We start from the raw sequence: 14517 nt of genomic DNA on the forward strand, positions 1-14517 counted from the left end.
TCCAATGACACTTATGTTTTTCTTTTTTCTATAGATTTTTTTTTCATAAGAAAATAAAATAAATTACTCAATTAAATGAGTACAACCATCTTCTCTCCTGTTAGAAGAGACCAAAATATATAGCGCTTTAGGGGTATCAAATTATCACAACCAATCACTCGAGCAATATTTGCATGCCAAAATGGTCGTGTTACAATCCCCAACTATAACTTCTAATATGAATATCATGTAAAGCAATTCCAAAGACCAATAATTTCGACCTGGTCATTCCTTAACCGAAAAAAAAATAGAACATACAAACGTGCAAACAAACATCGAGCCCCAACTATTTTGTTCATTTTTAATTCAGCTGCAGCAATAAGGAACGATTGGATCGCTCAGATACATTGACTTTTGAAACATGTCGCCGGCCAAGGAAAAATATCAATCAGCGAATATTATATATCACCGGCTTACAACCATGAAGCGCTTAGTGCACGCCACAACTAAATCAGAACCAAGATTTTTATGCCAGCGTTGCAAGATGAATCCCTTGGGCATATATAAATGAAAAGTTGGATCCAGTAATGGCATGGCTGTGGAGAGTCGGCTCAGTTTTCGGATCATATATAAGAACAGGCTCTCTCGTTCATGGCTATCATATATCTGAAGCCCCCACAGGTTCGATATCGTAAACAAGAGGAGGCACCTCCGGCCGGTTGCAGGTCGGCAATGGCGGACGCCCGTATCCTTATCGTCGCTCTTGTCTCTCTGTTCGCGTTTGATCGACGTCTCGTTCATGCAAACTTCGCCAACGACACTGTACCTTCTTGGGGAGCGCAGAACGTACGGATCTCCGCCGATGGCGAAAACCTCACCCTCACCCTCACTAACCAAACAGGTATACACATATACAGAGTCTAAACTAGCCGATCTTTTCACTGTCGCATATAATTTCATTTCATGTTTAGGCTGTCGGATCGACACCGTCAATCGGTTCATGTTTGGCAGCATAGAAATGAATATTAAGCTGGTCGCAGGGAATTCTGCCGGTACTGTCACTTCGTATTACGTAAGTGGATGCAAGTGGTCGATCAATTCCCACCAAAGTCATTTAGGTTTTTATCCTCTACGATCAACATCTTCTTCATCCCATGCAGATGTCCTCGGACGGATCAGCACACGACGAGATAGATTTCGAGTTCCTGGGGAACTCGACCGGACAGCCCTACATCATCCACACGAACATCTATACACAGGGCATGGGGAACAAGGAGCAGCAGTTCTACCCCTGGTTCGACCCTACTTCCAGCTTCCATAACTACACCATCCATTGGAACCCCAGCGAGATCGTGTAAGTGAATCAAGGTTTGAGTCTACAAACGAAGACGACCCCCTCACAGCCTTCATTCGCTGCAGGTGGTTCGTGGACGGGACCCCAATCCGGCTCTTCCGAAACTACGAAAGCCTCGGCATTCCCTACCCCAGCAAGCAGGCCATGAAGGCGTACTCGAGCATATGGAACGGGGAGGGGTGGGCGACCGAGGGCGGGCGGGTAAAGATCGACTGGGGCAGCGCGCCATTCGTGGCCGGCTACGCTCGTCTCGGTCTGCGCGCCTGCGTGTGGGACGACGCGCAGTGCGTTTCCACGTACCCTGCGAGCACTCTCACTCCAGATCAGCAGACGCAGATGGCAAACATCAGGGGCAGCTACATGATCTATGATTACTGCAGGGATACCAGCAGATTCAATGGAAACATGCCCCCCGAGTGCTCTCAGCCACAAGATTAATGTACTACCGGCTTGTTTCTTGTGTATGTACGTGTTGTTTTGCTGCATTATTGCTTTATTAAAAATTATTATTGTTGGAATAAATTTCTATTTCTATGTTATGGTCTCATAGAATTTATAGGGATTTATGGTGACTTGGCGTACCTGAGATATGGTAGTGTGTCGTGTATGGATGAAGAGCTTGATTCTGGATCTTCGCATACCGCATCGAACATCATAGCAGTTTCATTTGTCCTTTAAGAAATTACCATATAACACATCAACCAAAAGTTATTATAAAATAATAATAATAATCATAATAATACTGCAACAAACATCATGGCAGTTTCATTGGTCCGTTAAGAAGTTATCATATAAGACATCAACAAAAGAACTATTATAAAATGATAATATAATAATAATAATAATAATAATCGTATATAAGAAAAGAAGAACTACCCTACGCACGAAATTTTGGGACAACAGAAACGAAACCTAATACATGAATCACAGATTAGAAATAGCAAGAAAGGGTTGATCACATCAGTTTTGGAGCTCCAATCATGGAGTATGATATTGAGCCGCAGACATGGCTCTGTTTGGAGCTAGTTGAGATGACGACCGCGACCTCCCGCGTATATCAATAAAGAAGAACATACACGAACTAGAAACGGAATCTTATGCGCAAATTATGGATGATAAATGTCAATAGAGAGTTGATTCGAGCTCCAGGCATCGATCTTGAGACGAGGACCTCTACCTCCCGAAAGAGTTCCATAAAGAAACGAACAAAAATCAAAGGCGTGCATCAGGAAAGAAGAACTTGCCCTAAAAATCTTGAGACAAGAACCAGAAACGAGATCGCATGGCGGAATCATCGATAAGAAAGGTGTGCATCGAGAAAGAAGAACCTGCCCTAGAAATCTTGGGACAACAACCAGAAACGAGATGGTACACCGAAATCATGGATAGTAAGTAGCAAGAAAGGTTTGATTCACCTTTTCCGGACATCGACCTCGATGCATCCCTCGTCGGTCTGATCACAAGATCGGGTGGTGAAGCGGAGCGATCGCGAGGAGGAGGGATGGGAGATCGAAGTCGTTCCTTCGCTTTCCCGGGACGAGAAGGGCAAGAAGGAACGAATCAGAGAAGCCTCGAGTCGAAGGCGGGGTTTTTATAGGCGACGAAGGGCTTGTGGGGGGCTAACGGCTATTCGCCTTCGAAATATGGGCCGTTCTTGAACCGATCCGAAACGTTTCCGGTCCAATCCGATTCGGTTAAGCCGAATGAAGTCGATGTTCTCATACTCCGGCAGGAGCCGATGAGGATCCCGGATCTTGAACTCCACCACGTCCTTTCGCCTCGCGAAAAGAGTCCAAAGGAGGCGCTCGAAAGAGGAGTTGCAGGAAGAAGCGCCATCCCATTCCGTTCGTATGTACCGGGATGTAACGCAAGCTTAACATCATCTTATTGGATTAGGGTCTGTAAAGATCCGACCCGAATCCAAGATGGCCACAAAATTTCCTTCAATCTTGTTTTCGGATCCATATATCCTCCCTCTTCCCCTCTCTCTGGTTTTCTAATGGCTACAATTCTCCCACTCGCGCCTTCCCAGTTCCTCCTCTTCCCACGCCGTTCCTCTCTTCGTCCTCCTCATCCTTCGCTCGCGAAGCCACCCCACGAATCTACTCTTCGCTGCTTCTCCTCTTCTTCTTCCTTCACGCAAGCTGCGTTTCCTATCGTAACCGAGGACGAAGCATCAAAGGAAGAAGAAAGCTCCGCCGCTGCTGTTCCTCCTCCTGAAGAAGGAATCCGCCCTCCTGATGGCGAATCACTGGTTGCAGGCACAGAAGACCCCCAGTTCAGGTATCCTGTAAATCTATATGCAATTCCTGCTAAGTTCTTCTCACCAGCTTAATTTACACAACAAACAAGACGAAGAAAAGAAAATAAATGACTGATGAGAGAATTTACTCTTTAAAGGGGCTGCAAGACCTGCGGAAGGGAGGAAGTTGAGAAGGGCTGCAATGGCGAGGGGCGAATCCAGGGCGGGATAGCAACGGTGCCCGGCTTCGGCTGGTGGCCGATAAAAGCCTTCAGGCCTTGCCCGGGGTTCGTGGCGACCGGTGGAAGGTACAGGAGGCAAGGGCAGAGCATGGATGAGGTTGCATTTGGCAGAGGAAGCAGAGAAGTGCCCACCAAGAGCATGAATAAGCCCAGCTCAAGGTACCTTTTCTGAATGCTCTCACATCCAACACTTGTTCTTACGCAATCTTCCTGTAACTTTATGCAGCCAAAAAGGGGAAGCAGCAAAGAGCCTGAAGGGATGATGAGTACTGTTGTTGTGCTCCATGATAGTGAAGAAACTAAGCAAGAACATGCCTCTTTCTAATGTCACAGATCGAATGATAGCCCTGTTGCATTGTATACTGAACAGTTTAAGAACCAGCAGCAACATTGTGACCTTCAACTAAATATGTTAATGTTTCTCCCAATTGTACAGAGTTCCTGCAAAATACAAGATACATCTAGCTGGTCATGTAGATTTTCCGAACTAAGCATTGTTATGAATAATGTAGAACACGTATCGTATCGATATCTAAACAGATTGATGACATAAATATTATCATTTACATGCGTCAAGAAAAAGCAAATTGCAGGCTTTGGAAAACCAATTGAATCCAAAGCAACGGCTTTTTAACTGGTTGCAAAATGCATATGTCATGGTTGGTATAGACGACATTTTCCTGTTCCAGCACATGCAGTACACTCATCTGCATCGCCAGCTACGTGGCTCAAACAGTGATTTATTCGATCGTTCACCACATCCTGCACATTCAATATTATCAGCCATGTTAGTAACTTAAACAGAGAAGTATGGTAGGAAAAGAGAAAAGACTGCATGTTTACATTCAATATTATCAGCAATATTATTCGATCGTTCACCACATCCTGCGCTTTCAAAGTCAAACCTCACCAACTGTACATGAGATCCTCAAGCCTACCCGGTACCCACAATCAAGAGAAACAAAGAATGCATGTTTACAAATAAAAACAAAGTGCAGACACAGAGGCAGAATGGAAAAAAAAATGGATGGAGACAGATGATCTAATGATTTGACCAGGATATTGAAGATGACGGTTAATGTTGCCGAGTCATCAAAAGAGGGTCATTTTGATAAATATCATAAATACTTCCAATGATTAGAACAGTCATACTACAGAAACTAAAAGTTCTAGACTTCACAAAATTCGATCGTAATCGAAAATTCAGCATTAATCATTTGCATTTAGTGATGATACCAATGATAATCACATTAAAATGTTTTACACCAACCATGTTACCACAATTTTTATGTGGGCCTAAACTTACTATTGTAGTATATCACATTCACAATGATATCATACTAGTAGATATATTAACACCATTTTTGTTGGTACATCATGATGTCATAAAGGTGGTCTATTAAACAGGCGCTTCCCTAGTCTCAAAACCATGTTTGTGTTGTATATTTTAACTGTGTCAAAAGCCAAAATAAAACTCAAGGCATGCTCAATGTCATGTTAAAGGTGGTCAAAAGCAGTCCAGACATGATGACAAAATAATGTGTGAAGCATGTCCAAATGTTCCACTTCCGTTGCATATTGCAGTAACATGTCATCCCTTTTCCTACTGATGGCAGCTAATTGTTGGCATTGAGTGGTAAAAACACTTGATGCTGTGAATTTAACAGCATTTTACCTTTGTAGGTCCAAACTCTTTGCAACATTTTCTGTAATACAAATAAATTGTGGTGTAATATAGAAAGATGCAGATGTCACATTTATTTATTTATTTTTAATGTAAACATGCCTTACAGAAATTTCCTTACAGGCACATCTCAGTGTATAGACTGAGACTTTCCATGCCAACATGTAACTGAGGCTCGATATAAGAGAACTCAGTTATACACAACAGTAAAAGATCATGTTTCTTATGGCCAACTGGTCGTAAAACATCAATCATATTGGTTTGGGTCTGAGTGATAGCTTAAAACCTATCTATGTTGTTTATTTGGGCCTTCAGGGGTTTCAAATGGTTGAATAAATCCCTAGCTTAATATCAACCCATGCCACTCTGAGTTAATTAATGTCATTTACTATCCAAGGGAGGTTGGATGAGGGGGAGATCGTCAAAGCAGCACTGCTTATTATCATTTGTTTTCTCGCTTTTCTTCTTCTTTTTGTTTATTTTTTGGTTTCCTGCTTGCACCCCTTTGACAGTCCAGGGGTTTGCCATGACATCCAAGGAGCACATACCATGCCAAACACTGGCCAAAACTGTGGGCATCTCATGGCATTTTAAAATGTTATTCTATATTGCTTTCATATTCTGATTCGAATTAAGAATATGACATTAATAGAATTTAATGGAGGATCAACTTATGATTGGCTTTTGAGAAATAACTAACTCATCACATGCCATGAGAAAATACCCACCCATGATGTTGGCATACATAATGTGATAACTTTGGTGGCCACAGTCGAGCACTCTTTTACTACTGACCTCTTCGATTGAGGTTCTAACCAAAGGTCATATTCTAGCTTGACCGAGAAATAATGCATTGTTAATGTCAATATTGCTTGTGCAACATTCTGCCACTAAAACACTGTTGTTCTTCCCTGGAATGCGGGCAACAGCGGAAGGTTTATCATATTGCAAAATCACCATTGACTCTAAATATTTCTTGCATCATCAGCATCATGATGAGTTAATATATTAACAAATATCACATGTCACCTGTGTATTCATTTACTTAAGGATTCATGTGAATGCAATTGGCACTGACAATATACATCTAAATGCAAAGGAAAATAGGGGATTATTCATACCACCAAAAGTCCATGTAGCCCAAGAGGTGCTGTTATGACATAGGATATGCCTGAGTGTTCTTTGGATGCGTCAGCTACTAAAGAAGGGATGTCCTAAATAACAATGGTAAGGGTTCATATATCTGTGCATGTATACTATTAACAACAAGATGAGCATGCCAGGTGCAATGAACATACCTGCTGCCAATGTCGTCCTGGGAAAAGAAAAAATGGACTGACAATAACACGCTTTGCTCCTTCTTGCACACATAACTTAAATGCATCCCTGATTGATGGTTCAGCCAATTCCTAGTTATTCAGATAGGTTGTAGTTCAGTCATTACCTATGTAAATATTGAGAATAGCAGCAAAGGTAATACACATCCTCTAACTCTATGAAAAGATGCATTCATTAGTACCTACTTGATTCATATGTGGTGCATTATACACAACAATGAATACAGTTCTAATCTTACCAAAATCATCCATATAAATATTTTGAATGAAATAAATTTTAATAGTTGAAGAATTATAATGTTGAAGAAAGTGATGTTAGATAAACTTCTAGAAATTTTCCCTGCATCAGGAGTGCAGCAACTTCAGACATGTGAATCATTCCCAGCACTCGGAAAGTAAATTTACTTAAGCAATTTAAGGCATGCAAAAACGTTCTATTTTTCCATGCAGGCATATTGCACTGACCAGTAGAGATGGCATTAGCATGTTGCTGTGCTAAAACATGCAAAGTGACAAGTGACACCAATGTATTATCTGTTGGTATGTGAATGGTGTAGGCACAGCAGGATACTTTGTGCCATGATGCACGTTGTGCCAACCAGTGATTGCCATGTCCCCTTCGTGTTCTAGATCGATTGTACTAAGTATAATCCAGAAGCTAAATAAGGAGCAATTACCATATGAGCAGGCTCCACTATGTGATAACCAGTTCTAGCTTTGAACATTGCAACGAACTCATCTGTACTATCAATCGAAATACTCAATTAGCTTTTTCATATGACCAAATAGGATAAAAATGCCAAAGAGGATGACAGCAGTACAAAATATATGAACAATTTAAGCTCACTTAGCATGAGATTAGATTCTTGCCGTCGAGATCCATGGTCCACAATGATCACAGCATCATTGTCACCCACCGTGTGTTCCACTCTTCCCGTCGCTTCGTTTCTGAGACTCAAACCAAACTTTGCAGAAAGGGGACTACTTTTCGTCATAATTCTTCGCAACTTCACAAAATTGGGAAAAGGCAGTTTACCGGGAATCCATGCATACTCCCTACTGGCACTTGTTCTTAATTCGAAGACAAAACCCTATCAGAACAACAAAATCTTGGCAACAAGAGAAAGCTATGAGAGCAGTGGCAACCTAATTTTCCCCCCTTCTTTTTCCTTCCTGTTCTTGTGACAAGTCGTATTTCTAATACAGAAATAATGCCGAAGTTTCCGTACAATAAAAATCAGGAAAATTCATCTCTTACATATGACATCTAATAGGAAAAATTGGGTGCATTAATATATGCTACAAAAAAGAAACAGCACTATGTATCATTCAAATTACTGCGTTAGTACCAAATCATCAAACCCTCACACATGGTACAAAAGATTTCGAGACATCGACGGGAATCAACGCGTCCTCTTACCTTATGATTGGAGCTCGCGAAGGGGTTGTGGCAGAATGCATCATCCGTCGCCAAATTGCTTCCCCACTAAAGGATGAACTATCGAAGGCGAAACGAGGAGGAGGAGATGGCGTGGCGATGAGCACAAGGCGATAAGAAAACCCCATTGGGCTCGGCGAGAAGCCACGGCGACTAGACCCGGTTTGGTTCGACAGATCGTTTAGGCCCATTTATTGGCTGAAGCCCAACAAAACAACACGTAGCCCATCATCCACTTAAGCCCAAAAACCGAGGAAAGTGTTTTTCTTTACATTTTTATCCTTTCAAAAATTTAAAAATAGGATATTAGTATTTGCCACCCTTTTTATTATTTATAATCTTATTTTATATTTTTTAAATATTTTTATACTATCCTTCGCAAATAGATATAAATACTTTTTTCTTCCTTTTTTTTTCTCCTCATTTTTTTTAATTAAAATACTAGTGTCAAGCAAGGTCAGATAACCGATTAAGTCGACGATGATAGTATAAGTAGAGAGTGACATCGATAATAAAGATAAAATAAGAGATGGTAAGAAAAAAATAAATTAATAATATTAGGATTATAAATAATAATATTTTATTTTATAAGAAATTATCAATAGCAAGAAGTTATCAATAATAAAAAAAAGAAGTATGAATAATAAACTTCCAAACATATCATATTTGCCCCTCCAACACTAAACATTATATATATATATATATATATATATATATATATATATATATATATATAGAGGCTGCATATTATGCGCAATGCAAGGAAATGAATGAAGTGCATGTGTAAATTTGTATTGAATTGACTTCATTGAAGTCTGACCCGCTGATCGACTAAGTGGGTAATGGGAAGCACTTCCCACTCAAATTAGTGAGCTGAACCAAAAAATATTACATGTCCAAATAATTTATATTTATTTTGTTTATGCTCTTAAAAAAAAATGTATTTTTTTTGCTTGTCTGAAAGAAAAAAGAAAAATTGCAGCCGCTACCATCTTCTCTCTTTAATTCAGCAGGGCTCGGCGCTGAAGTCATGCAGAGCGCGCTCTCCTCGTTTATTGATCTCTCTCTCTCTCTCTCTCTCTCTCTCTCTCTCTCTCTCTCTCTACATGGGCGTGTCGAGTGGGCACGCACCACCTTCCCATTCGATCTCTTAGTCTCACAAAAATCGAACTTGGGAGAGAGGAGGAGGAGGAGGAGGAGGGAGAGGGAGGTGGGTGTCGTAATGGCGTACAGGGCGGACGAGGAGTACGATTACCTGTTCAAGGTGGTGCTGATCGGGGACTCCGGGGTGGGCAAGTCCAACCTGCTCTCCCGCTTCGCCCGCAACGAGTTCAGCATCGAGTCCAAGTCCACCATCGGAGTCGAGTTCGCCACCCGCACCGTCCACGTCGACGACAAGGTCGTCAAGGCCCAGATCTGGGATACCGCCGGCCAAGAACGGTAAACCCCCTTAGCCAAACGGATCTTGCTGCGGATCGTGAGGCATTTTGCTGTCTGAGATCCCTGGTTCCGAAAATTTTCGCCTTCCTTCAGCTTCTACTGCAATTTTTGCTAAAGAAGTGATTTTTCGACTTTGGTGCGTGCTTGGCGTGCATTCTTCCTGTCAATTAGCAGCAAGCACATTGCACATTTCTGTGTGCCGGGTGAAGCACGAGGCATTGTTCTGACTTCTGACCACATTGGATTTTTAGTTGTGCGATAGTATTGATTAGGAAAAATGGTTCCTTTCTCCGTCTCCCCCCTTTCTCATCTCGAATCGTTTGGGAACGTTAGGAACAGTTTGACTCTTGCTTGTGTTCCGACAGTTGGATCAGAGCATTCCGGTAACAACCTCCTAAAGTTACCAATTCTTTGGTTCTTCTTATGAACATTCAAGATCCTCATTTCCTCCCGATTCTTGAATATTGAGCTTGATGCTCAAAACTAGTTCAAAGCCAGTTTGAACTTTATCTCCTTCATTCATCAATTTTGAGTCTGGGGACTTCTCCTCAACAGGATCATTTTTATAGAGGTCCATGACAAACTTGGCAGATTTTACTGCTTTGAATTGCCATTTGAGCTACCAAAAGAACTCGAGGTAAAAAAGAACAATCTGTTTGTTTTATCAGCTATATTGATTTTTTAATATGCTTATAAACTTAACAAGAGTAAAATAGAATCCAGATCTTTCTTGATTTCAGCAATTATCATGATTGAACCTCGACGCGTTTAGCATTTTGTTTGAGAAGTAATCTACATGACTACTCTTGTATGTTGAAACTTTGAATTGAAACAGTATAGTTGATCTTTTATTGGAAATTGTGATCAGACAGATTTAAGAGCTCTATTGTTCTTCAGAATCAACCTGATCCTCTAAAGCCATAGAAGTCATTGTTTTTGGAGACTGCTGTCTGGCCAATTTTGCCTGATATCTATAATTTCATAGTTTGTTCTTCATAATCTCCTGCATAAAAATTGACTTTTTGCTCTCTTGTTTCATATATGGCTTGACCTTCTGTGTCTATAATCGATGTGTTCTATCCTCTTGCTCTTTATGTATAGGTATCGTGCCATCACAAGTGCATATTATAGAGGAGCTGTCGGTGCACTCGTCGTCTATGATGTGACTCGCCATGCCACTTTTGAGAATGTGGAGAGGTGGTTGAAGGAGCTACGGAGTCATACAGACCCCAGCATTGTGGTAATGCTGGTGGGCAACAAGGCTGACTTGCGTCACCTGAGGTCTGTCTCCCTGGAGGACGCTGAGGTCTTTGCTGAGAAGGAGAAAACCTTCTTCATGGAGACATCTGCCTTGGAGTCACTGAATGTGGAGAATGCATTTACAGAAGTGCTATCACAGATATATCGAGTAACAAGCAAAAAAGCCCTTGATGTTGGCGACGATGCTGCAGTATTTCCGAAGGGACAGACCATCAATATGGGAGGAAAAGATGATGTATCAGCTGTTAAGAAACGTGGCTGCTGCTCAACTTAGCTTTCTTCTTTGGCATTCTTGCATGGGGTTGCCTTTTGCAAATTTCCAAGTACTTCTCTCTTGAAGACAAACTCCAAGAAAATTTAGCATCACCTGCACTTCCATAGCTAGTATCAGTATGGCTTTTTATACGAGTGGTCATCGTTCCAGAGTGCAGACTGCAAGATTTCTTCTCACTTTTATATATGGCTTGAACTCAAACTGGATTTTGTTAGCAAGTGTTTGTTGCAACCGATGTATCGCACTATGCAATCAGGAATGCTATTTTGTTATATCAGTGATTGCTCAGTTGTTCTTCCCTTAACCTCATAAATGCTTCGATCTGGATTTAGGTAAGCTTTTCTATTCTATCAGTTGGAATTATTGGTATCATATTTTGCAGATGCAGAGTTTATATTATAGTTCTACACTGCTGATACAACAGGTGCTCTGTGGATTATGTATGGTGAGAGTGACTTAGTCCTCTTATCATCTGACAATGCTGCCACTGCTCTGATGAAATCATGAATCTATGTTGAGATTCAATGCCACTTTCACTCTCTGCTGAAAGTAGTCTTTTCTAATTAAATCTAAAGAATACTTGTCCAAAATGTTTGTCAAGGGATATCCTCAATGGGCATTATGTTACTCCATTTATACATAGAGAAAATACCCAATCTTTTTAGCTAAAAGATTGATGATATGCTTGATGTTGTAATTGCTCCCATTCAATCTGAGTTCATCTCCAACATCACCATTCCAATTAACTTTTACAGCACATGCTTTAACAAAGCTGTAAATGCAGCCAAAACAATAGAAAAACAGTATCTTTTTGATGGAACAAATCACTGCCCATTTGATGTTAGGCATCTGATTCCTTCGTGACACTCTCATGCCAACAGCAGATGGCTTGTTTCGGAAGCTTCAGTAGCAGAATTACTTGCACAGTCTCTTCTACACTGCAAGTGCTCAAAGACATGGCACATCTTCTCCTTCCTGTCAATGTATTCCTCGGCAACAGTGCCTGTACATTGTGAGGCAACGAACACAACTACGAAGTCGATTCTCCCGAGTCATGTGCCAAAATAGCCATGCAACTTATCGGCAACAGCTTCCTGTTCCAGAGACGAATGCAGACTCTGACCATCTTCCATATGGCCAACGAAATCCGAAGCAGAATACATGGCTTCAGCAGAGTCTTTGTAGTGAAACCTCGGCCTGCCTTTGGCGTATCGCTTGCTTTCCATCGCCTTGTTCTCTGCATTAAGCCTCCCCATCTGCTGCTGCAGATCGACCATCGAATCGATTGTCACCTTCGCTTTGGCGCTCTTCTTCGGATCCACCAGCTTGAGCTCGAGCCTGTACAAAGCGCACGCGTCGCAGTCGTTGATCTCGTACTCGTAGAGATGCCACTCGAAATGGCTCAGCGGCTGCGGATCCATGTAGTAGGACCTCTTGAGCCCTCCGAACTCCTTCATCACCTGCTTCCTCGATTCATGCCAACCACGCCCGTTGTAATCCGGCAACGATCGTTGCTTCCTGTTCCCGCTCTCGAATGCCCTTCGAGGTTTGTCGAAGAAGAGCCATTCTCTGAGCGATTCACCGTTGAGGACCAAGAGATCAAAGAGCTCTGCAAGCAAACACACGAGGAAGCATCATAGTCATTCGTGCATGCTCTGCAAACGCAGTTGTTGTCGATGCATACCAGGCGCGTTCCATGGAGATCTGTTGGTCGCTGCTCCTTCACACTCTGGAATGCCGACGTTCTTCCCTTGTGATTTGGCGATGAGGGCAGCGAAGAGGGGGCCATCCTTCAAGTCGATGCCACCAGGGCGGAGCACCGGAGACATACCAGGAGGACCTTCGTTGAGTGCCAGAGTGGCATGGAAGCTGCTACAGTAGTCTTGGAACCATTCTGATCCCCGAGCAGGCCTGGGGCAGTCCCAGAGCGCACACTTGGGTCTCAGGAAAGCCGAAGGTGGAGGGCATGTCGCCGCGACGAACTCGCAAAAAGGTGGTGCCAGATCGCCTGCATCGAAACCGGCGGCAGTAAAGCCAAATAACACATTTTGGGGTAGTTGTTGATGCAGATTGTAGTGTTGGATTTGAAGATCGTCGGCTCCTTCCAAGCATTGCAAGGCAGCATGTTGTGCTCCTGTAGAACTGCATTTGTATTGCTGGGCGGCTACAAATCCGTAGCCTGGCATCTCTTGGGCCATCAAGTATTCCTGCAAAGCGATTTGGAATCCATAAATCGATCTCAGAGCAAACACGATTTCCTAAGGACAGATGAAACAAGGGCTTAAGGATGCTCACCTCTCGGAGAAAAGCAGCGGCGGCGCCACTTTGAAGTCCCACAGGGTACGGGCCGAGCACCTCGAGCGGCTCATCCTTGGGTGGCAGCACGGTCAACTTGCTCGTGGCGTCGTCGTCTTCCTCCTCCTCGTTCAGTTGCAGCATGCGGCGGATGTAAGAGGACAGATCGGAAGGCCCGCGGCTATGCCCCTTCTTGCAGCCAAAAGGAGAGGAGATTCAGAGTCAGCACTATCCGTGACAAAAAGAAGAAGTACGAACGAGGTGAATAATGATAGAGGGAGGGGCGAGGGAGGACGCAGACGAGAAAGGAGGAGCAGGCGGAGGCGGCGGGGGAGGGCTCGCTGAGCTCGGTCTTCCACTCACGGAGCAGCTGGTGGAGCTGCTCCTCGAGGACAGCGGCGTCGGCGGCCCGGCCCTCCCTGCGGGCGGACTGCAACCCGGCAAACATCGCCTGGAGGTCGTCCACCTGGTTCTTGGCTTTCTCCCTCATCGCCCGCCGGTGATGGTTGTGGTGCAGCGCCGCGCCTCCACCTCCGCCGCTCCTTTTCCGCATCTCTTCCGATCGGTGGAAGAATCGAATTCTTCCGGCCGACGCGTAGAAAGAGGGCTTTGGGCGCAAAGAAAGAAATCTATTCTTTCTTCGTCTTCTTCTTCCTCCACAAGGTACAAGGCGGCCATTGATGGACCGAGAGTTAATGGGGAAGAGAGGAAGGAAGGAATCTGGAAAAAGCGAGGGGTAACGCAGCAAAGGTGAGAGGCGAATATATTCCTCGAAAGCTCAGCTCAGCTCAGCTCAGCCAGTGCACTGCTCTGCTCCTCCACACCTCCATCAAAGCGTATGCATGGCCTCGCACGCGCCTCGGAGTCGCACCCCAACACACCTCACACGGACACTTGCTCCTCAAAACACTCCGCTCGAACAGGATAATTAAAAGGTTTCTTGCGACAGGTGTACGACCATCGGTATCGAAC

At 43.3% G+C, this 14517-nt stretch overlaps 5 protein-coding genes across 19 annotated transcripts; 3 read left to right on the plus strand and 2 right to left on the minus strand.

The window, feature by feature from the left end:
* Positions 1-562: 562 nt before the first annotated feature.
* Positions 563-1867, plus strand: LOC135616147 (probable xyloglucan endotransglucosylase/hydrolase protein 26). Its single transcript, XM_065115330.1, has 4 exons — positions 563-880; positions 951-1051; positions 1140-1333; positions 1399-1867. Exons 1-4 carry the CDS (start codon positions 631-633, stop codon positions 1769-1771), a joined length of 918 nt encoding a protein of 305 aa, XP_064971402.1. The 5' UTR covers positions 563-630; the 3' UTR covers positions 1772-1867.
* A 1465-nt stretch (positions 1868-3332) lies between these two features.
* On the plus strand, positions 3333-4289 carry LOC103991367 (uncharacterized). Its single transcript, XM_009410793.3, has 3 exons — positions 3333-3616; positions 3734-3976; positions 4044-4289. Exons 1-3 carry the CDS (start codon positions 3333-3335, stop codon positions 4078-4080), a joined length of 564 nt encoding a protein of 187 aa, XP_009409068.2. The 3' UTR covers positions 4081-4289.
* Positions 4208-8402, minus strand: LOC135617017 (sirohydrochlorin ferrochelatase, chloroplastic-like). 14 transcript variants are annotated; one of them, XR_010488579.1, is made up of 8 exons: positions 8259-8384; positions 7686-7909; positions 7516-7577; positions 6800-6910; positions 6623-6715; positions 4661-4702; positions 4385-4579; positions 4208-4258 (listed from the first exon to the last, which is right to left on the minus strand). XR_010488579.1 is itself a non-coding variant. In XM_065116867.1 (8 exons), exons 3-8 carry the CDS (start codon positions 7719-7721, stop codon positions 4472-4474), a joined length of 429 nt encoding a protein of 142 aa, XP_064972939.1. In that variant the 5' UTR covers positions 7722-7786; positions 7875-7947; positions 8259-8393; the 3' UTR covers positions 4327-4471. The 14 variants fall into 14 exon arrangements, 12 of the variants coding, with proteins under 12 accessions (XP_064972939.1, XP_064972934.1, XP_064972940.1 ...); XM_065116867.1 differs by lacking the exon at positions 4208-4258 and having other exon boundaries at positions 4327-4579; positions 7709-7786; positions 7875-7947; positions 8259-8393; XM_065116862.1 differs by lacking the exon at positions 4208-4258 and having other exon boundaries at positions 4327-4579; positions 7686-7786; positions 7875-7947; positions 8259-8392.
* Positions 8403-9305: 903 nt separating this feature from the next.
* On the plus strand, positions 9306-11527 carry LOC103991369 (ras-related protein RABA1f). Its single transcript, XM_009410804.3, has 2 exons — positions 9306-9716; positions 10818-11527. Exons 1-2 carry the CDS (start codon positions 9307-9309, stop codon positions 11248-11250), a joined length of 843 nt encoding a protein of 280 aa, XP_009409079.2. The 5' UTR covers position 9306; the 3' UTR covers positions 11251-11527.
* Positions 11528-11890: 363 nt separating this feature from the next.
* On the minus strand, positions 11891-14436 carry LOC135617019 (transcription factor VOZ1-like). 2 transcript variants are annotated; one of them, XM_065116876.1, is made up of 4 exons: positions 13847-14436; positions 13546-13737; positions 12935-13457; positions 11891-12859 (listed from the first exon to the last, which is right to left on the minus strand). In XM_065116876.1, the coding sequence occupies exons 1-4, from the start codon at positions 14096-14098 to the stop codon at positions 12303-12305; spliced, it is 1524 nt and encodes a 507-aa protein (XP_064972948.1). In that variant the 5' UTR covers positions 14099-14436; the 3' UTR covers positions 11891-12302. The 2 variants fall into 2 exon arrangements, with proteins under 2 accessions (XP_064972948.1, XP_064972949.1); XM_065116877.1 differs by having other exon boundaries at positions 13546-13734; positions 13847-14435.
* Positions 14437-14517: the final 81 nt, after the last annotated feature.

The sequence above is a fragment of the Musa acuminata genome, chromosome BXJ2-7, assembly GCF_036884655.1.
Source record: "Musa acuminata AAA Group cultivar baxijiao chromosome BXJ2-7, Cavendish_Baxijiao_AAA, whole genome shotgun sequence".
Classification (NCBI taxonomy): Eukaryota; Viridiplantae; Streptophyta; class Magnoliopsida; order Zingiberales; family Musaceae; genus Musa; species Musa acuminata.

Bases quoted from the DNA above. Each gene is read 5' to 3' on its own strand.
- LOC135617017 (XM_065116858.1), bottom strand. From the start codon at position 8,302: ATGATGCATTCTGCCACAACCCCTTCGCGAGCTCCAATCATAAG. The intron at 7,578-7,685 runs GTGAGCTTAAAT...TTGATAGTACAG, and splicing joins AGAATCTAATCTCATGCTAA to ATGAGTTCGTTGCAATGTTC. The intron at 6,716-6,799 runs GTATGTTCATTG...ATTGTTATTTAG, and splicing joins CAGGACGACATTGGCAGCAG to GACATCCCTTCTTTAGTAGC.
- LOC135617019 (XM_065116876.1), bottom strand. From the start codon at position 14,098: ATGCGGAAAAGGAGCGGCGGAGGTGGAGGCGCGGCGCTGCACCACAAC. The intron at 13,738-13,846 runs GTCTGCGTCCTC...TTTGGCTGCAAG, and splicing joins CCGCCTGCTCCTCCTTTCTC to AAGGGGCATAGCCGCGGGCC. The intron at 12,860-12,934 runs GTATGCATCGAC...GTTTGCTTGCAG, and splicing joins ATCTCCATGGAACGCGCCTG to AGCTCTTTGATCTCTTGGTC.
- LOC135616147 (XM_065115330.1), top strand. From the start codon at position 631: ATGGCTATCATATATCTGAAGCCCCCACAGGTTCGATATCGTAAACAA. The intron at 881-950 runs GTATACACATAT...TTTCATGTTTAG, and splicing joins CACCCTCACTAACCAAACAG to GCTGTCGGATCGACACCGTC. The intron at 1,052-1,139 runs GTAAGTGGATGC...CATCCCATGCAG, and splicing joins GTACTGTCACTTCGTATTAC to ATGTCCTCGGACGGATCAGC.
- LOC103991369 (XM_009410804.3), top strand. From the start codon at position 9,307: ATGCAGAGCGCGCTCTCCTCGTTTATTGATCTCTCTCTCTCTCTCTCT. The intron at 9,717-10,817 runs GTAAACCCCCTT...CTTTATGTATAG, and splicing joins GATACCGCCGGCCAAGAACG to GTATCGTGCCATCACAAGTG.
- LOC103991367 (XM_009410793.3), top strand. From the start codon at position 3,333: ATGGCTACAATTCTCCCACTCGCGCCTTCCCAGTTCCTCCTCTTCCCA. The intron at 3,617-3,733 runs GTATCCTGTAAA...TACTCTTTAAAG, and splicing joins ACAGAAGACCCCCAGTTCAG to GGGCTGCAAGACCTGCGGAA. The intron at 3,977-4,043 runs GTACCTTTTCTG...AACTTTATGCAG, and splicing joins ATGAATAAGCCCAGCTCAAG to CCAAAAAGGGGAAGCAGCAA.